We start from the raw sequence: 16,495 nt of genomic DNA, 5'->3' as shown, positions 1-16,495 counted from the left end.
ACCAGTTTTTGAGTCGGGGCAAAAGGAAAATCAGGAGGCAATTGGCAAACCGGTCGCTTCTTTGGACTCTGTTAGTGAGGGACAACCTGCAGGTAAAATATTCGAAACTGGTACTATGGGTATTGCAGAACAGAGAGTTGATACTGAATATAATGAGAAAGAAACTATGCCTGCATCCGTGGGCTTTGGAGAGGATGGGCCTCATGTAGAGTCTTTCCAATCCAAGGGGCCGAATGGGGTTTCTATTTTGACTGAGTCTCAGTCCATGATTATTAATAAAGAATTGCATGATCATGCTGTACCGTTTATTGAATTGGATGCCAGATATGAAGTACATTCGGACCAAGACTCAGATAGAGATCAACTTAAAGAGGACATGGGAAAAGACTACTGCTCTGAATCTGAAGCCCTTAAAAAATCTGTTGGAAATTTTAGTAAAAGGTATTCTACAAGGGCGACTACACGCCCATCTAAACTTAACTTATGATTAGTCCTTTTATGTTTTGGAATATTCGGGGAGTTCGCACTTCTCAGGTGCGCTTGAGGAAACTTATTCAACAGTTCCGTCCTAATATTATAGCTCTGGCAGAGCCTTTTTTGCTAGAAGATAAAATTCTTTCATTCCTGAGAAGGTTCAGTTGTGAATCTTTTTTAAATAATGAAGCTCATGGTGGTAAAATCTGGTTGATGTGGAATTCTAATGTTTCTGTTCATTGGCTAGCTGGAACCAATCAATTTATCTCTGTGAAAGTTGAGGATAATGGAACCGTTTATGTGCTTACCATTGTGTACGCTAAGTGTAATCAGTTTGAGAGAAAGACTCTTTGGGAAGATCTAGAAGCGAATGGTCATGGGAATTTTCCTTGGGTGGTTTGTGGCGACTTTAACATAATAAAAGTTGATACAGAACGACGAGGTGGTCTTCCCCGTCCTTTTGCTGCAATGGAGGATTTTAACACGTTCATTCGAAACTGTGGTTTGCTGGAAATGTCTCATCAAGGCTCGAGAATGACCTGGTGTAATGGTCAAGGTGGGCTAGCTCGGAGTTGGGCCAGTTTAGACCATTGTCTCCTTGATTCTAATTTTCTTAATCAATTCCCTAATGTGTCTTACCAGGTTTTAGCTTGAACGACTTCCGATCATTCGCCACTGGTAATTCAAATGGGTTCTGACCCTTTCAGGTATGGACCTTGCCCTTTTCGTTTTCAGTATATGTGGACTGATCACGAGGACTTCCTTCGTGTGGTTGAGGGGGTTTGGAAAGAGGAGGTCACTAGTTCTGGTATGTTTAAATTATCTTGGAAATTAAAAAGGCTCAAAATGGTTTTAAGGGATTGGAATAAACAAGTGTTTGGTAGGACTAATACCATTATCAATGATCTAGAGAACCACATTGAGAACCTGGAGATTAGTCTTCAAGATAATTATCATATTGAAGATGAAAATGACCTCATGGCCTCCAAGTTGGAGCTTTTCACTTGGATGGGCAGAGAGGACACCCGTCTTTCCCATATGGCTAAAAAAAGTTGGTTAAAAGATGGGGATCAGAACTCTAAGTTTTACCATGCTTATTTGAATGCTAAAAATCATAAAAGGGTCAAAACTATGTGTTTATCTGATGGAACGGTGTTAGAGTTCCCTTTTAATATTCATCAGGCAGCTGTGGACTATTTTACTCAATTCTTAGGAGCTGAGAGATATAGTCTTTTGCCCACGTTAAGTGATCTGATTTCTCCTGTCATCACTCCAGATGAAAATTTGGATATTTGTAAAGCACATACTCTTGAGGAAATGAAGGATGCTCTTTTTAGTATCCCCATTGAAAGTAGTCCGGGGCCGGATGGCTTTGGTTCTGGTTTTTTCAGATTTTGTTGGAATATTGTAAAAGATGACCTTTTGGAAGCCATTAATGATTTTTTTGTAAATTCTTCTCTTCCCAGGTTTTACACTGCCTCTTTTATAGTTTTGATTCCCAAAATGGAAAATCCTACAGGTTTTGATAAATTCAGACCTATCAGCCTTTGTTCTGTGACTTACAAGATTTGTGCTAAAATTATTGTGAATCGTATGACTAATTTGCTTGTTAAGATGATTTCACAGGAACAAGGAGCTTTCATTCCTGGCCGAAATATTTTTGAAAATATTAGTCTTACCCAAGAGATGGTTCATTCGATTCATAAAAAATCCAATGGGGGCAATGTGGTTATCAAGCTCGACATGTCTAAGGCCTATGATAGAGTTGACTGGAAATTCTTATTACATGTTTTGGCAGCTTTCGGGTTTTCTCCTAGGGTGTGCAACCTTATTGATATGTGCATCTCTACGCCTTGGTATTCAATTATGATGAATGGTACCTCCTTGGGTTTTTTCAAAGGGAAATGCGGTCTGAGGCAGGGTGACCCACTCTCTCCTTACTTATTCATAATCATGCAAGAGGTGCTCTCACGCCTTATTAAGGCTTCTTTTGATAATGGATCTATTGGTCACTTCTCCCAAGCTCGAGGCACCCCGCTTATATCTCATCTTATGTATGCGGATGATATTGTTGTTTTTGCTAATGGTGCTCAAAAGTCTATAAGGAAATTGATGCAGGTTCTTAAACTGTATGAATCTTGGTCGGGTCAATTCCTTAGTAAAGAAAAGAGTGCTATTTATTTCTCTCGTAAGATTCTTCTTCATAGGAAGGCTTCCTTACTTCGCACTACTGGTTTTGTTGAAGGGACTTTTCCTTTTAAGTACTTGGGTGTTCCTATAGTGGATGGGAGGCTCAGAACTAATGACTTTGGTGAATTGCTTGGTAAAATTAACAAGAAGATTGCGGGTTGGAAAATGAAGATGCTCTCTGCTGGTGGCCAGACAATCCTCCTTCGACATGTGCTATCAAGTATGGCTACCCACCTTCTGGCTATGTTACAGGTTCCTCATACTGTGATTTTGGCTTTGAACAGAATTTTAAGTTCTTTCTTTTGGGGCGACGTTGACAGGAGAGGAAAACGGAAATGGGTCGCTTGGAAAAATATTTGTAGGCCTATTGAGGAAGGTGGTTTGGGTATTCGGGATTTTGATGACATTCAAAAGGCCTTACACTGCAAACTTGCTTGGCGTCTTATTCAGGGCAAGTCTCTTTGGGCTGATTTCTTTACAGGTAAGTATGTTCGAGGCAATCATTTATCTCTTTTGGAGCCTACGAAGGGTACTAGGTTTTGGAAATCTATTGTTAGGTGTATTCCAGATGTTCTGTCTAATTCAAAGTGGATTGTTAGAGAAGGTAATCTTTCTTTCTGGTACGATAACTGGGATGATAGGGGTCCTCTGTGTGCTATACATCCTGTGATTGGGCATCCGTTGTTGAAGATTAAAGAGTGTCGTCTTGATAATGGTTGGGATTTCTCCTTGCTGGAGAGGCTAGTGGGTTATCAGCAAGCTTCTCATTTGTGGCAGTTATTGGCTCGGAGTAAAGAGGGGAATGATGTTCTTATTTGGTTGAAAGATAATAATGGAAATTTTTCTACCAAAAGTGCTTGGGATTGCATTCGGGTGAGGGCTTCTCCTTTACCTTGGGCTCAGTGGATTTGGCACAACAACTTCCCTAAAAAAATCTCTATTATGATGTGGAAGGCTATTCATAATTGTTTGAGTGTTGATGAAAAGATTAGAAATACTGGTATCCCAATAGTCTCTAAATGCAATTGCTGCCTCATGGGTCATTCTGAAGATCTGAATCACGTGCTTTGCAATGGGGATATTGCTCGGAAAATTTGGCACTTGGCTGCAGCCAACTTAGGCGTGCATATGGGAGTTTTTCTTACATGGAATGATCAAATAAATTTTTGGTTTCGTCGTGCGGGTAAGTCTTCTCAGATTTGCCTTATTTTTGGTCTTCTTCCCTCTATTGTGTCTTGGAAGCTTTGGGATTGGCGTTGTAAAGCTCGATATGAAAATAAGATTGACACAGTGGAGTCGGTGTGGCAAGTTATTAAATTTTGGATTCGTCGTATTATGCATTTGATTATGAAAGTTACTCATATTTCGAATCATGATGTGGCCCTTTTAAATAGATTGGATATTCCGGTCTTATTGCCCAGGCCTAAGAAGGTTCAAGTGGTAAGATGGTTGAAACCTAGGCAGGACTGGGTGAAGCTTAACTCAGATGGTAGTAGTTTGGGCAATCCTGGGCAGGCTGGTGCTGGGGGTGTCATTCGTGATAATTGTGGTAGACTCTGCATGGCCTATTCTGTTCATTTAGGCATAGGATCCAATAATTTTGCTGAGATGAGGAGTCTTTTGGAGGGGGTCCGAAGGTGTCATCAGATGGGTTTTTATAAGGTTGAAATAGAATCAGACTCTCATATTTTGATCAACTGGATTATTAAAGGTGACTATAATATTTGGTATCTGGAAGATTATTGGGACGAATTAAGTAGCTATCTTACCTGCATGGATTATCGTGTGGGTCAGGTCTATCGTGAAGGAAATTGTGTGGCTGATTTTCTTGCAAAGCAGGGTGCCAGGGGCCTCAATAAGGATTGGCCTGCTGACGGTGACTTGCCTAGTCATTTACGAGGTCTTCTTCGTATGGACAGACTTGGTTTTCCTTACCTGCGTATCTCCTAAGATGTCCCAGGTTTGTCTTGTTTTGTTTTCTTGTTCTGATGCGTATTTGTCTTGGTTTTTTTGGTTTTCTTTGTTTTGCAGGTTTTTTGGGTTTCTGGTGGGATCCTGTTTTAGAGCTGGTTTATTTATGTTTGTGGGGCTCTTTGTATTTGGTTTGGTATTTGTAGTTTGTTTTTGTTTTGTTAGTTTTTTATGCCTGGGTTTGGTCTTCTTGTTTTATTCTGTATCCCCCAGGTGTCCTTTTTGTAACCACGGTTTTCCTCCGCCACAAGTGAGGGTTATTAATAAACTTGGGACGGGGCTGCTATGTGGGTGGCTACCGGCTCTTTTCTAAAAAAAAAAAAAAAAAAAGGTGCAAAATTTATGTTGGAGCTGCTACTCCCTTAAAGGACCAACTTATTTAACTCTTTCACTGTAGTCCTCAAGGGGGTCATTCTAGTTTTCACAAGACTCTTCACAAAGTTAAATTAGAGTTTTTTTGAAAGACGATGCACAAGGATATCAAGACAATCATCAGAGAATGTGATAACTGCCAGCGAAACAAAAATGAGAATATTCACACGCTAAGACTCCTTTAGCCAATACCAATACCAATTAGGGTATAACATGACATGACATTTCCATAGATTTTATTGAAGTACTTCCATTATCCCAGAGTTGTACTATAATAATGGTGGTGGTTGATAGGCTATCTAAGTAAGCTCATTTGATCTCCCTCACTTATCCATATACTGCCTCTAAAATCGCTCACATTTTTATGGATAACATATTCAAACGCCATGGCCTACCATCCTCGATTGTCACGGATCGTGATCCTACATTCACTAGCATTTTTTGGAATGGGTTGTTCAGGCTTTAAGGAACTTCCTTGTAGCTAAGTTTGGCTTATCATCCCCATAAGATGGTCAAACCAAAACTGTCAACAAAAATGTGGAACAATATTTGGAGAGTTTTGCAGGGAATAAGCCTCAAGATTAGGCCAAATGGTTAGCCTTAGTTGAATATTGGGACAATACCATATCCATTCCTCCAATAAATTCACCACCTTTGAGTCAATTTACCCACCCCTAAAATCCTACCCTATTGCCCCAGCACAACCCAAGTCCAAACTGTTGAAAATGAACTACGCACCAGAGATGAAATAACTAGAGTAACTCAATAGAATCTCAACTCAGCACAAGAATGTATGAAACGATTTGTAGATTTAAAGATAACATAATGAAACTTTGAAATTGCAGATTTTGTGCACCTTAAATTATAGCCTTGTTGTCAACATTCTATGGTTGCCCATCGAAATTTGAAGCTTTCACCACAGTTCTATAAGCCTTACAAGATTTTGGAATGGATTGGATCGGTTGCCTACTGATTAGATCTTCCCCTACAGTTAGGGTTCATCCCACATTTCATGTTTCATGTTTGAAGAAGAGACTTGGTTAGTACAATGTTCTCTGTTCTTCATTGTCGTCGATTACTGCTGATGGAGCTTTAAAGCTTAAAGCTGGAGCCTGAGCAGATTTTAGAGTGGAGAATGGTGTAGCAGCATCACCATGCAGAAACTGAAATCCTTGCTCACTGGAAGGGGATCCCTGCAAAAGAGGTATCGTGGGTTAGTTATCAAAAGCTTGCTTCAGAATTCCCTGAGCTTGTGGGCAAGGTCCTCTAAGGTTAAGGGAATGTTACGGGCCCAACCATGGGCCATGGTCTTCTATGGGTCTCACTAGTCTTGTTAGTCTGAAGGTTGATTTGGTCCAGTTAGTGAGTCCAGTCCATTAAGTTTATCCATTCAATAAGTTGTAATTGGTTACTTCAATTGATCGAGTCTTTGGTGTCCTTTGTTAATGAGTCCAAGGTCTTAGGCCCACGTTAGCTTTAGCCTTGATTTTAGTTGTTGTTTGATTTGGTTCATGGTATTTAGGCAGTGTTGTTGCTGATCTGTTATGGGTTGTTGTCTTTAAATATTCAATCTGATTAATGGAAATCATGGAAAATCTGCAACTATTTTTATCCAGGAGATTGATCATCTTAAATTGATCAAACTTATCCATCCTTCCTAATAATCTGGTTAATAGGTTCATCCCTCCCCTTCCCACGAAAGGTTTACCCCTAGTCTTCGAAACCAAAGTTTTAAAAATTATATCGTACCGGCCAGAATTCCTGGTATTTTCCATGTCGATACAATAACGGGTATGGGAGAGGGTTGCCTTTCGTACCGGTTCAAATACTAGTCATTTAGGGATATTTCGATCAATATTGGCAGAATTCTGGTGTTTCGGCCGATATGTGGATGTCAACCCGATACATAAAATAATGGGCACTAGCCTATGCTGGACAACTTTGGTAATTATAGTGAATGACCAGGGGCATTTTCATAGAAAAATAAGGGATTTCACTTTCAAACTTCACTTTTCCTAAAACTTTTCTTTTTCCTTGTAATGTTTCGTCGTTTGTGGTCAGCACTAGGATTTCACTTTCAGACTTCACTTTTCCTAATATCATTTTTCTTGATTTTTCCCGTGATTGATGATTCTCCTTCAATGAATCTGTCCTCCATCCTCACCCTTTCTCGATTTCCCCTTCTTCTTCGTTTCTCCCTAGCTCCACATAAAGTGTAGACTGAAATAGAGGAAACCGTCGTCGTCGTCACCTTCTTTAGCTCATTTGGGTGACTTGGTGTTGCTCCTCCGTCGTAGGTAGATGCCCAATCTAAATGTTCTGGTTATTCTAATGTATTTTGTAAATAACCTATATTCTAATGTGTATTCTGGCAATTCTAAATGTTGATATTTGATGTTCATGTTTACAGTCAAGCAGATTGAAAATTAAAATGCTATATGTACCGATAAAAATAAATAAATTAAAATGCTATATGTGATTAATTTACAATAAATGAATTTCAATTACATTATTCCAGCTCGATTAAAATTACACATTTGGTTTTTGCTTGTACTTGTAGGAAATGGGAAAGAATGTTATGGTTGGGTTATAATTTAAGTGTCGAATAAGTATTGAATGAATCATTATGCAGAGTATAAAAATGTTGTTGCTTTGGAATATAGTTTATATATATACAATTAATTTATTCATATGTAGAGTATCCTGAAACGGTACCTATACTGAAATATTTCATTTTCGTGCTTCAACTGAAATGGTCACCGGTACGATATTCAAAACTTTGTTTGAAACCCTAACCCAATCCCTCAAAATCCTTTGAAGTCCTAAATCTAAGAAACCCTTTGAAGATTCGTACTAAAGTTCAGGGCCCATTGGCAGTGTTTATAGTTTTTGCAATTTTTTTTCCTCTCATTCTCTTTTCATGTTTTGCAATTTTCTTTCTGTGTTTGCTTCCATTTTATATTTGATGGACCAAACATTTGTAATTGAGTTTTGAATATGGATAAATGTAAGTAATTATAACTACGTTAAAATGGGGTTTAAGATTTTTCAGAGTGGATTTAAGTTCTTAGCAATATTATTATCATTCTAATGGAAACAAGCGGCTTAGTGGAATTGCATCGAACATTAACTATGTGAACCTGGGTAATTTAGTAAAGATTATTTAGTCTCTTACTTGTCTTGCTGTGAATATAATTGTGGTACTATATTCCATGAATAGTTGACTATCTTGATGCAATTTAAAAACTATTTGTTTGCTTCTAGTCTTTTATTCCAGTTGTTTTAAATTCTTTTACTGTAAAACAAGAAGCTTTCTATTGTAAAACAGAATTTTGGTGTCCACTAATCTCATATGCTTTGTTAATGGATCCACTAGTCTTTTCTTCTAGTTGTTCTAAATTCTTTTGCTGTAAAATAGAGAGTTTTATGCTTTGAAGCCCTGAATCCTTATTCAATCTCAAGAAGCAAATACTATCCATTGCGATAATGACAAATAACTGAAAGAGATCTTCATCAGTTTTTGGGACGTTAAAGTTATCACTAGGAGAGAGAATTGATTCCATCCAATTTGAACTGCTAAAATTTGTGAAGCAAGATGTATTTAGGGGCCAAGGGGATTGCCTCCACAATATTCTAGTGTAAATGCACTTCAAGGATAGAGATGTTGTGTTTCTTCCTCAATGTTACAGATTAGACAGTTTACGTGCTCTACAGAGAGGGGTAGAAAGTTTTTTAGAATAGATCTGGTGGGAATGATATTATTAAGGATTTTCCAACAAAAGAGTTTTAATCTGTCTTGTATTTTCAGTTTCCACAATTTTTTCCACATATTTGTTTGAGTGGGCAAGGGGTGATTCTCATGTTCTCTGATGAGAGCTGCATAAACTAATTTAACAGAGAAATTTCTAGATGTATGATGGAGTCAGATGAGCTTATCAACCATGTTGTGGAATTGAGTCTAAGCCAATAGAATTTTTGTTATCTCTCTAATCGAATTTTGATGGAAGAGAGCATCAAGAAGAATGGTGTTCCATCTTCTTGGCTCTTCCATTGTGAGTTCAGCAACTGTGAGGTTCGGTCAATTTGTGTGGAAGCAGACTTTGGAGTGGGCTGATGGGTAGGCTATGTGGGAATCCATGGATCAGACCAAACTCTAGTTTTTATGCCATTGTTGATTTGGAAGCATACACTTTCCTTAAGGAAATCTCTGTCTAAGGAGCCCTTTCCAAAACCAAGAATTAGAAACCTTTTTTTTTTTAATAAAAAAAGAAGAGTTAGACATGTATTTACACTACAACACATGTTTCCAAATTGCACAACTGACATTCACCATTTGCTAACCTTATTTTAGCAAAAGAGCCTTATTAAAGAGATATGTCATTTTAAGTCCTAAGCCTCCTGTAAATTTTGGCTGACATATTGACTTCCAAGATTTGGTAGTGAAGTTGTGTGTTTTCTTTAGCACAAAGCCTCACTAAACTTTCATAAAGGATCTATCTATGTTTTTTGGAATAGACTTTGGGATCCAGAGAGTGGACATAATGTAAGAAGGAATGCTACTGGCTACTGAACTAATGAGATAGTTCTACCAACTTGAGAGAGAAGTTTAGCCTTCCACCTGCTAACTTTTGAGAAATTTTTTCCTGAATCTCCTTGATGTAGATTTTCTTGGAGGCATTAAATAAAAAGGGAAGTCCGAGATACTTTATTTTGGATGAGGCTATTTTAAAGCCTAAAATATCTTTGACTTCGCTCCTTTTTTGTGGTTGAGTATTGTCACTATACTGAATTGAGGATTTTCCTAGTAGTGTATGTTTCCAAATAGTTTAAGAAAAATTGGACATTTTGACTGAAAGCTTTACCATAGAGAATCAAATCATCAGCAAAAAGAAGATGAGTGATGGTGGGGCCATTTCTACTGATGTTAATACCTTTTAGGTTATCGAAGTTTTCCTCTTTTAGAATGAGTCTGAACAATACTTTTGTGCCAATGATGAACAAGAAGGGGGAAAGAAGATCCACTTCCCTTAAGCCTCTAGAGTGATGAAAGAAACCATAAGGAGTTCCATTTATGACCATAGAGTAAGAGACTGTAAAAATACATTCCTTGATCCACATGATCCATTTACTATAGAAACCGAGACTTTCCAAAATTTTGATAATGAAACTCCATTCCATGAAATCAAACGTTTTTTTCATGTCAATCTTTAAAGCCATTAGACCCACCCTTCCTTCTTTATTTATTTATTTATTTATTTATTCCCTTCATATGATGAAAGAGTTATTGGGCAAGAATCATGTTCTCTTGGATAGTTCTACCGAGAACAAAGGGTGGGTTTTTTCTTCCCATCATTCATCGAAGAAGAATGATTTAACCACCTATTATTAAAATTATAATATAAATAATCGGTGATTTCATATGGAGTGGGTGTTCTCCTCTCTTACCATCTTCAATGTCATAGCGAACTACAAAAACCCCTTTTCACAACACTTTATTCAACTGATTTTCATCATTAATAAATACATGCTGAAATTCTCAATGACATATATGATTGAAGTGTGAACAGATCACAAAAGTTACATCCCCATACAACAAATCCCTCGCTATTAATTTGATTACTAGTCAGTGTACAATAAAGGTAGCCTTCTCGTTATTTTTTCCTTTCGAAGGAGATTTTTGTACCATAAAGCCGAGTTTTTGACGTATCTTCTCAACCCATTTTTGTAATCCACGTAAGTCATGCCAAACCGCAGAGTATAACCAGATTCCCATTCGAAATTATCGAGAAATGACCATACAAAGTATCCTCTCACGTCAACCCCTGCCCTGCCAGCACTTTTCCCGTTAGTATCTTTCGCATTAGTGTTCAAAAATATATTTGCAAAGAAACGTTATGCATCTACGAAAGGATATTACCAAATCTTGGAGGTTAGAACTGTTATTGCAGTTCTGATTTATAGAAGTGATAAGAACCCCTTTGAACACGTGTAATACGATTTCCCGAAGTAGGCTAAAAGACAGTTTGAGTAATGAAATCTGCACTCACTTAATCGCCTTTAAAAGAGTTGATAGATGGCTATGGTGGAAATTTATCCTCAAACTATCATCGAGTGCATCTTGAATGGGCAATGAGGCATTGTCATTAACTCCTGAAAAGAACCAATGTATAAGTTTGATTAAGATTTCAAGTACGCTACTGCTGAAAGCATTCAAGGATTAGAGATTGTTTCTTTACCGTTTTCTGCAATGTAAATAAGTGGCCGGTTGAATTTTCTATTTATGTATGAAAGTAGTTCTAGAAGCCCTCTGGGATAAACGTATTGCCAGCCAGAAGCGGTCTGCAAAACCATTTATAACATGGTTTACTTAGTATAAGAGGAAAATTATACTCTTAATTTGTAGCTGAACATGGTGTGCAACTGGCCATGTTGCAAATCTGTGTTTGAGTGTGTGTGTGAGAGAGGGGAAGAGAGAGATTACAGGTTGACCAATAGGAAGGCCATCTTTTTCCGCTGTGGCAACAAAATAGTATATGTGAGTGTTAAGGGAAAACGAATAATACTAAGCAGATATATGGTGTGCATCCTGAGCTTACTGGTCAGATTTACGTGGCTATCTGTTGTGTAGCTTAGGTTGACGCTGCTATAAGATGTAGAATCATCTGCATATCTTGCTGTGTAGTAAGTTACTCCTAGGAAATCAAAAGACCCCTTCAGCATCTCAGATTGAGATGCAGAAAATGTCGGCAGTCGATTCCCCACCAAAAATCGCATGGTCTCAGGGTAGTTGCCAAAGGTAATGGGATGAAGGTACCTACAAAGATAATAATTAGCAATAAAGATGAAGATGAAGTGCACATTTAAGCATCTTTTTTCCTTTGAACTTGAATGGCTGAAGATAAAGTTCCATAATAATAATATAGAAAGTAGTGAAAAATTGCAGAAAACAAGATTGTCTGGGTGGGTTTCCCATTGACCAATAGTCATTTCTAAAGCTATTTGGGTTTATAAGACAACTCACCAAACTGAAAAGTAAACTTTCCAAATAAAAACACACAAGTACCTTGTTATATTGCGTAAACAAGCGAGAAATTTAAGTTAGATCATTTATGAGGATACCTCTTGTCTGAATGTTTTAATTTCGTTATATATGGTAAAGAGACTGTGCAATCAAATGATTTGCACCCAGTGTTCGTAAAACGTACCAATTATAAAGCTCCAGCTGTTGGGAACTAAGATTAATCTGTTTCAACATGTAATACCAACTCTAGCTTATAGAAACTTCAAAGGAGGATGTGTGTTAGGTAAATACAAAATTTTATCCCAATTCAACTTGTAAAATTAACCATCCAACATAAAATTGTTCAACTTACCATCCAAGCATAAAATCAATGGCTCTAAAGGCAGCATCAGTGCTAGCAACTGTTTGGAATTTGGGCACCATCCAGTAACAAGCTAGTACAATCCCAATGTTCCCCTTTTGTGAAGCCTACAAGAATCAAACACAATTAATTTTTTCTATTGTATATAATGTTTAAGACATTTTTATTGTGAAAGACAATGGTTGCAACCCATATTAGGATTTCAATTTTTTTTTTTTTTTTTTATTTGCATGAGGAATATACGTTGAAGCATATAACAGGTTATTTGCTTCCTTCTTAAAGATTATTCACTCATAATACGTATATACGAACAGAAGAATCTATATGTGAGGGAACAAAATCGAAAACCCAAGTATAAAGTTTTTTTCCATCTAAAACCTCAAATATAAGCAAAGATGTCAATTGTGGACATTAATAAATATAATTGATTGAAGATGTGAGTCTCAAGTTCACTATAAATAGTCTTCATAATGGTTACTTCAAATTATTCTACACAAAACAAACCTGATACTTTTCCCTGTACAATTTTACAGCAATTGCATGAGAAAGAAGCATGTGATGGCCCACTGTATAGGGTTCTGTTGCTGAGTTCCCAAAGCTACAGTTTCCAATATAGTTAGAACATCGACCAGGTGCCTCAGTTCCTGTTGCGTACCCTCCACTAGCAAAATCATTTGGCTCATTAAATGTGACCCAAAACTTCACTCTATCACCGAATTCTTTGAAGCAGAGGTCCACGTAGTCTTGATAATCATTCCTAATTATTAGAAATTGATGAATTGTCAATTAGTTATCTTGGTCAGATGTATACCTTTTCTTCTCCAGCTTTGTTTAACCGATTTTAACATGTATATGTCAAACTTACACAATGTTTGGGCTCAAGAATCCTAGATACTCGTCTTCAAGAGATTGAGGAAGATCCCAATGAAATAGAGTTACAAAAGGTTGTAAACCTGCTTAAATTGTAGTCAAATATTAGGGAGAGGCTCTGCATAAGCAAATTATGACTAGCTTGATGGGTGGCATGAGAGGGAGAATGAGATTTCACCTTGATATAAGAGCTCATTTATGAGGTTATTGTAGAATGTGATGCCTTGCTGGTTCACTCCCTCACTAATTTTTCCCTCTACGTAAACAAAATTAAGTTCTAGTTAGATCAGATGTAGATTGGAGTATTAGAAAACTTTGTAGATTAAATGTTCTACTTATAGGTTACCAGTAGGAAAAAAAAAGGTTTAGGCGGTCTATCTTTTTCTTCTTATCACGTAAGATGCCAAAGGTTGTGTTAAGCAATGATCTTAACACTTACTTGGTAGAATTCTGGGCCATGAGATGGAGAACCTAAAAGAGTCTAAACCAATTTCTTTCATCAGAGCGATGTCCTCCTGGAACATTTCCCAATCTTTTCAGTAGACAGATTTTAACTGCAGAATAATGGATGTGTAGATGGGTAGGGATTCTGTAACTTCGATCATACCTGGAAAAGATAATAAAACTCATCGGCCATATCCCCCGTGCTATGGTCTGCAATTTTTTCTGTCATGACAACATAAAAATTTCTCAAAAACCATCAGTTGGACGGTTAAATGGTAATATATAAGTATTAGATGTATAGATACACCACGACCTCCAATGCTATGTGTGAGGTTGAAACATTTTCTCAAACACCGTGTGTGCACTCTGCCTCTATTTTGATAAATTTTGTAAGCACCTATGGCATCAGAGCCTAATGTCCAGTTCAACCATACACCTTTCACCTCAACTAATACCGTGGCAAGTTATGTGGCAACAGTTTTCTATATATTTCAATAAAACTTCGAAGCTTTTGGTTGTATATTATCCAAGGAAAAATGTGGCACTTCGTGAATTGCTCATTTCTAATCATACGAACTGATGCGTTACATTTTTAAACAATTTTTTGTTTAAGTGGTCGAGGCCCTTAAAATGCACCGCATCAATCAACACAATTGAAGATAACAAGATCGGGATGATCATTACCTGGGACAACGCTAAAATATAAATGATGAACTTAGACAATTGGATTGGGGGCGTGGGGGAGTCCCTTTAACTGTTGAAGGTTCTCATGCCTCTTATGTTAGGAAAATAAGATGATAGAATATTGTTATATTCATTTATTGTCCTTTAAGAACGATGGCTGTGTTCTTGTATGGGAGGATTTTCTGTGTGCGTTGGGGTCTGTGTTTCTATCTTCAGAAAATGTCTTTGAATTTGGAAAAGAAAACAGTGATGCAGAGAGAGATACCTGGATGTAGGCTGGTGAAAGTATCCCATATGCTGGACCCTTTTCCATCTTGATATGCGGCGCCTTCGTACTAGAAAGGAAACAACGAAAACCCTAAACAAAACATTATATGAATCCGAGATGCATATAATAAATGCCAGGGGAGTAGCATACCTGGTAAGCACTGGAGGCGGCTCCAAAAATGAAACCAGATGGAAAATCTGTACGGTTAAGGCCCAGAGTGCTACCCAAAAAGGAGGTCAGAGGAAGGAGAAGGTACCATAATAGGAGACTCCCATGAATTATTTTCATGCCTATTCTTTCACACTTTTTTTGTGCAGGTTGCAGCCACTCTCTTCTCCTACAGCCAGTCCTAATTCTTCAGCCTTCAATACCGGCTGAAACGATATTTCCAGTCATGTCTCGCGTATTTTCGAATCGGGACAGTTCCAAGCATGCCTCTTTTATCTCTCTTTCCCACCTTATCAGCTAGCTACCATTCCTGCCAGGGCATGTGCATGCCTCTTAATTTTGTGTGGCTCTACAGCCACGCATGGGTTCCCGACGGGGTCGGGGATTCCGACAGCACCCCACCTTTTTTTTTTAGAATGTCATTTAAAAATCATTCTGTAATCAATATAAAAAAAAAATACCGTCGGTATCCCATTTGAAGAACAGCATTTCTCCTTAATTATTGTTTTTCTACTCACTAAAAACGCCTAATTTCCCTTTGTAAATACTTTGAACAGTAAAGGCTGTCTGCCAATTTGGGACATAAATGATGGAATACATATAAATATATATCGATTTTCAATCTTAAGAATTTCTGAACATTTTAGTTGCGAAATAAATATACTCTTTTTTTTTTTAAAGAAAATATTTAATTTCATTAATCAAACAATTAAAATAAATCGTCATGATCAATACAATGCATAATCTCACAAGGACCCTCTTCGATACTTACAACTTCTTCATCTCTTCGTAAAGCCAGCTTTGCAAGGATGTGAGTCACCTGATTCCCTTGTCGAGGTATGAACTAGATTCTTCTGCTAGCCATTTGCCAGAAGAAAGGTTTCAAATCTTCCACAATCTGACCATACCAGAAGCAATTCTCTTCTTTACTAAGAATGTCATTTACCACAGTAAGGGAATCACCTTTAAAACAACCTTATGAAAGCCAAGATCAACACATAATTCAGTTGCCCTCATTAAAGCAAGAAACTCAGCCTGCAAAGGACTACTTATAAAACTTCTAGGCTATGTTGTAGCTGCCAACAAATCCCCATTACAGTTTCGGAACACACAGCCCCCACCCATCTTCCTACAGCTGTCACTATAAGTTGCATCCCAATTAACTTTAACCCAGTCCTCTTCCGGTCTGCTCCACTTAGCCAAACTCCGTGTAACACTCGGACTTGTAATGGAATCTCTAGCAGGACCTCGAGCTTGTTTGAATTCTTCAAGATATGTTTTGGCCCCCTGCCACAGCTTCCTTGGACTATCAAAGGCATCTTCAAAAACCCACCTATTCCTTCGCAACCAAAGCTTTCTGAATACACAAGTAGCCAACTCCAACTCAGTATCATTTAGTCTATCGATTAACTCCTCCCAAGTAACATGAAAATTAGTCTCAACACATGTAGCCTTTTGAAGAAAGATATCAGAATCACCCCAAACATCCTGTGCAGCACTACACGACCACAAAACATGGTTGTTGGTCTCCATCAGTTGCTTACAAATAGGACAAGTTTCGTTGTCAGTAACCTTTCTTTTGAACATGTTACTTTTTGTTGGAAGTGCCTCACTCACAGCCCTCCACAAGAAAACCTTCACAGCATTTGGAACTTGCAAGGCCCATATTTGT

The 16,495-nt window shown here is 37.7% G+C and overlaps 1 protein-coding gene across 3 annotated transcripts; it reads right to left on the bottom strand.

Moving 5' to 3' along the window:
• Positions 1-10,474: 10,474 nt before the first annotated feature.
• Positions 10,475-15,254, bottom strand: LOC122292036 (beta-glucosidase 17-like). Of its 3 annotated transcripts, none has more exons than XM_043100205.1 (13): positions 14,806-15,253; positions 14,653-14,722; positions 13,867-13,925; positions 13,699-13,774; positions 13,438-13,515; positions 13,255-13,342; positions 12,894-13,146; positions 12,381-12,496; positions 11,604-11,821; positions 11,489-11,520; positions 11,244-11,346; positions 11,055-11,157; positions 10,475-10,834 (listed from the first exon to the last, which is right to left on the bottom strand). In XM_043100205.1, exons 1-13 carry the CDS (start codon positions 14,941-14,943, stop codon positions 10,627-10,629), a joined length of 1,542 nt encoding a protein of 513 aa, XP_042956139.1. In that variant the 5' UTR covers positions 14,944-15,253; the 3' UTR covers positions 10,475-10,626. The 3 variants fall into 3 exon arrangements, with proteins under 3 accessions (XP_042956139.1, XP_042956141.1, XP_042956140.1); XM_043100206.1 differs by having other exon boundaries at positions 10,596-10,829; positions 14,806-15,254; XM_043100207.1 differs by lacking the exons at positions 14,653-14,722; positions 14,806-15,253 and having other exon boundaries at positions 13,699-13,791.
• Between the last annotated feature and the right edge of the window lie 1,241 nt (positions 15,255-16,495).

Source organism: Carya illinoinensis, chromosome 13, assembly GCF_018687715.1.
Source record: "Carya illinoinensis cultivar Pawnee chromosome 13, C.illinoinensisPawnee_v1, whole genome shotgun sequence".
Taxonomy (NCBI): domain Eukaryota; kingdom Viridiplantae; phylum Streptophyta; class Magnoliopsida; order Fagales; family Juglandaceae; genus Carya; species Carya illinoinensis.
This window is presented reverse-complemented; position numbering and strand designations above follow the sequence as displayed.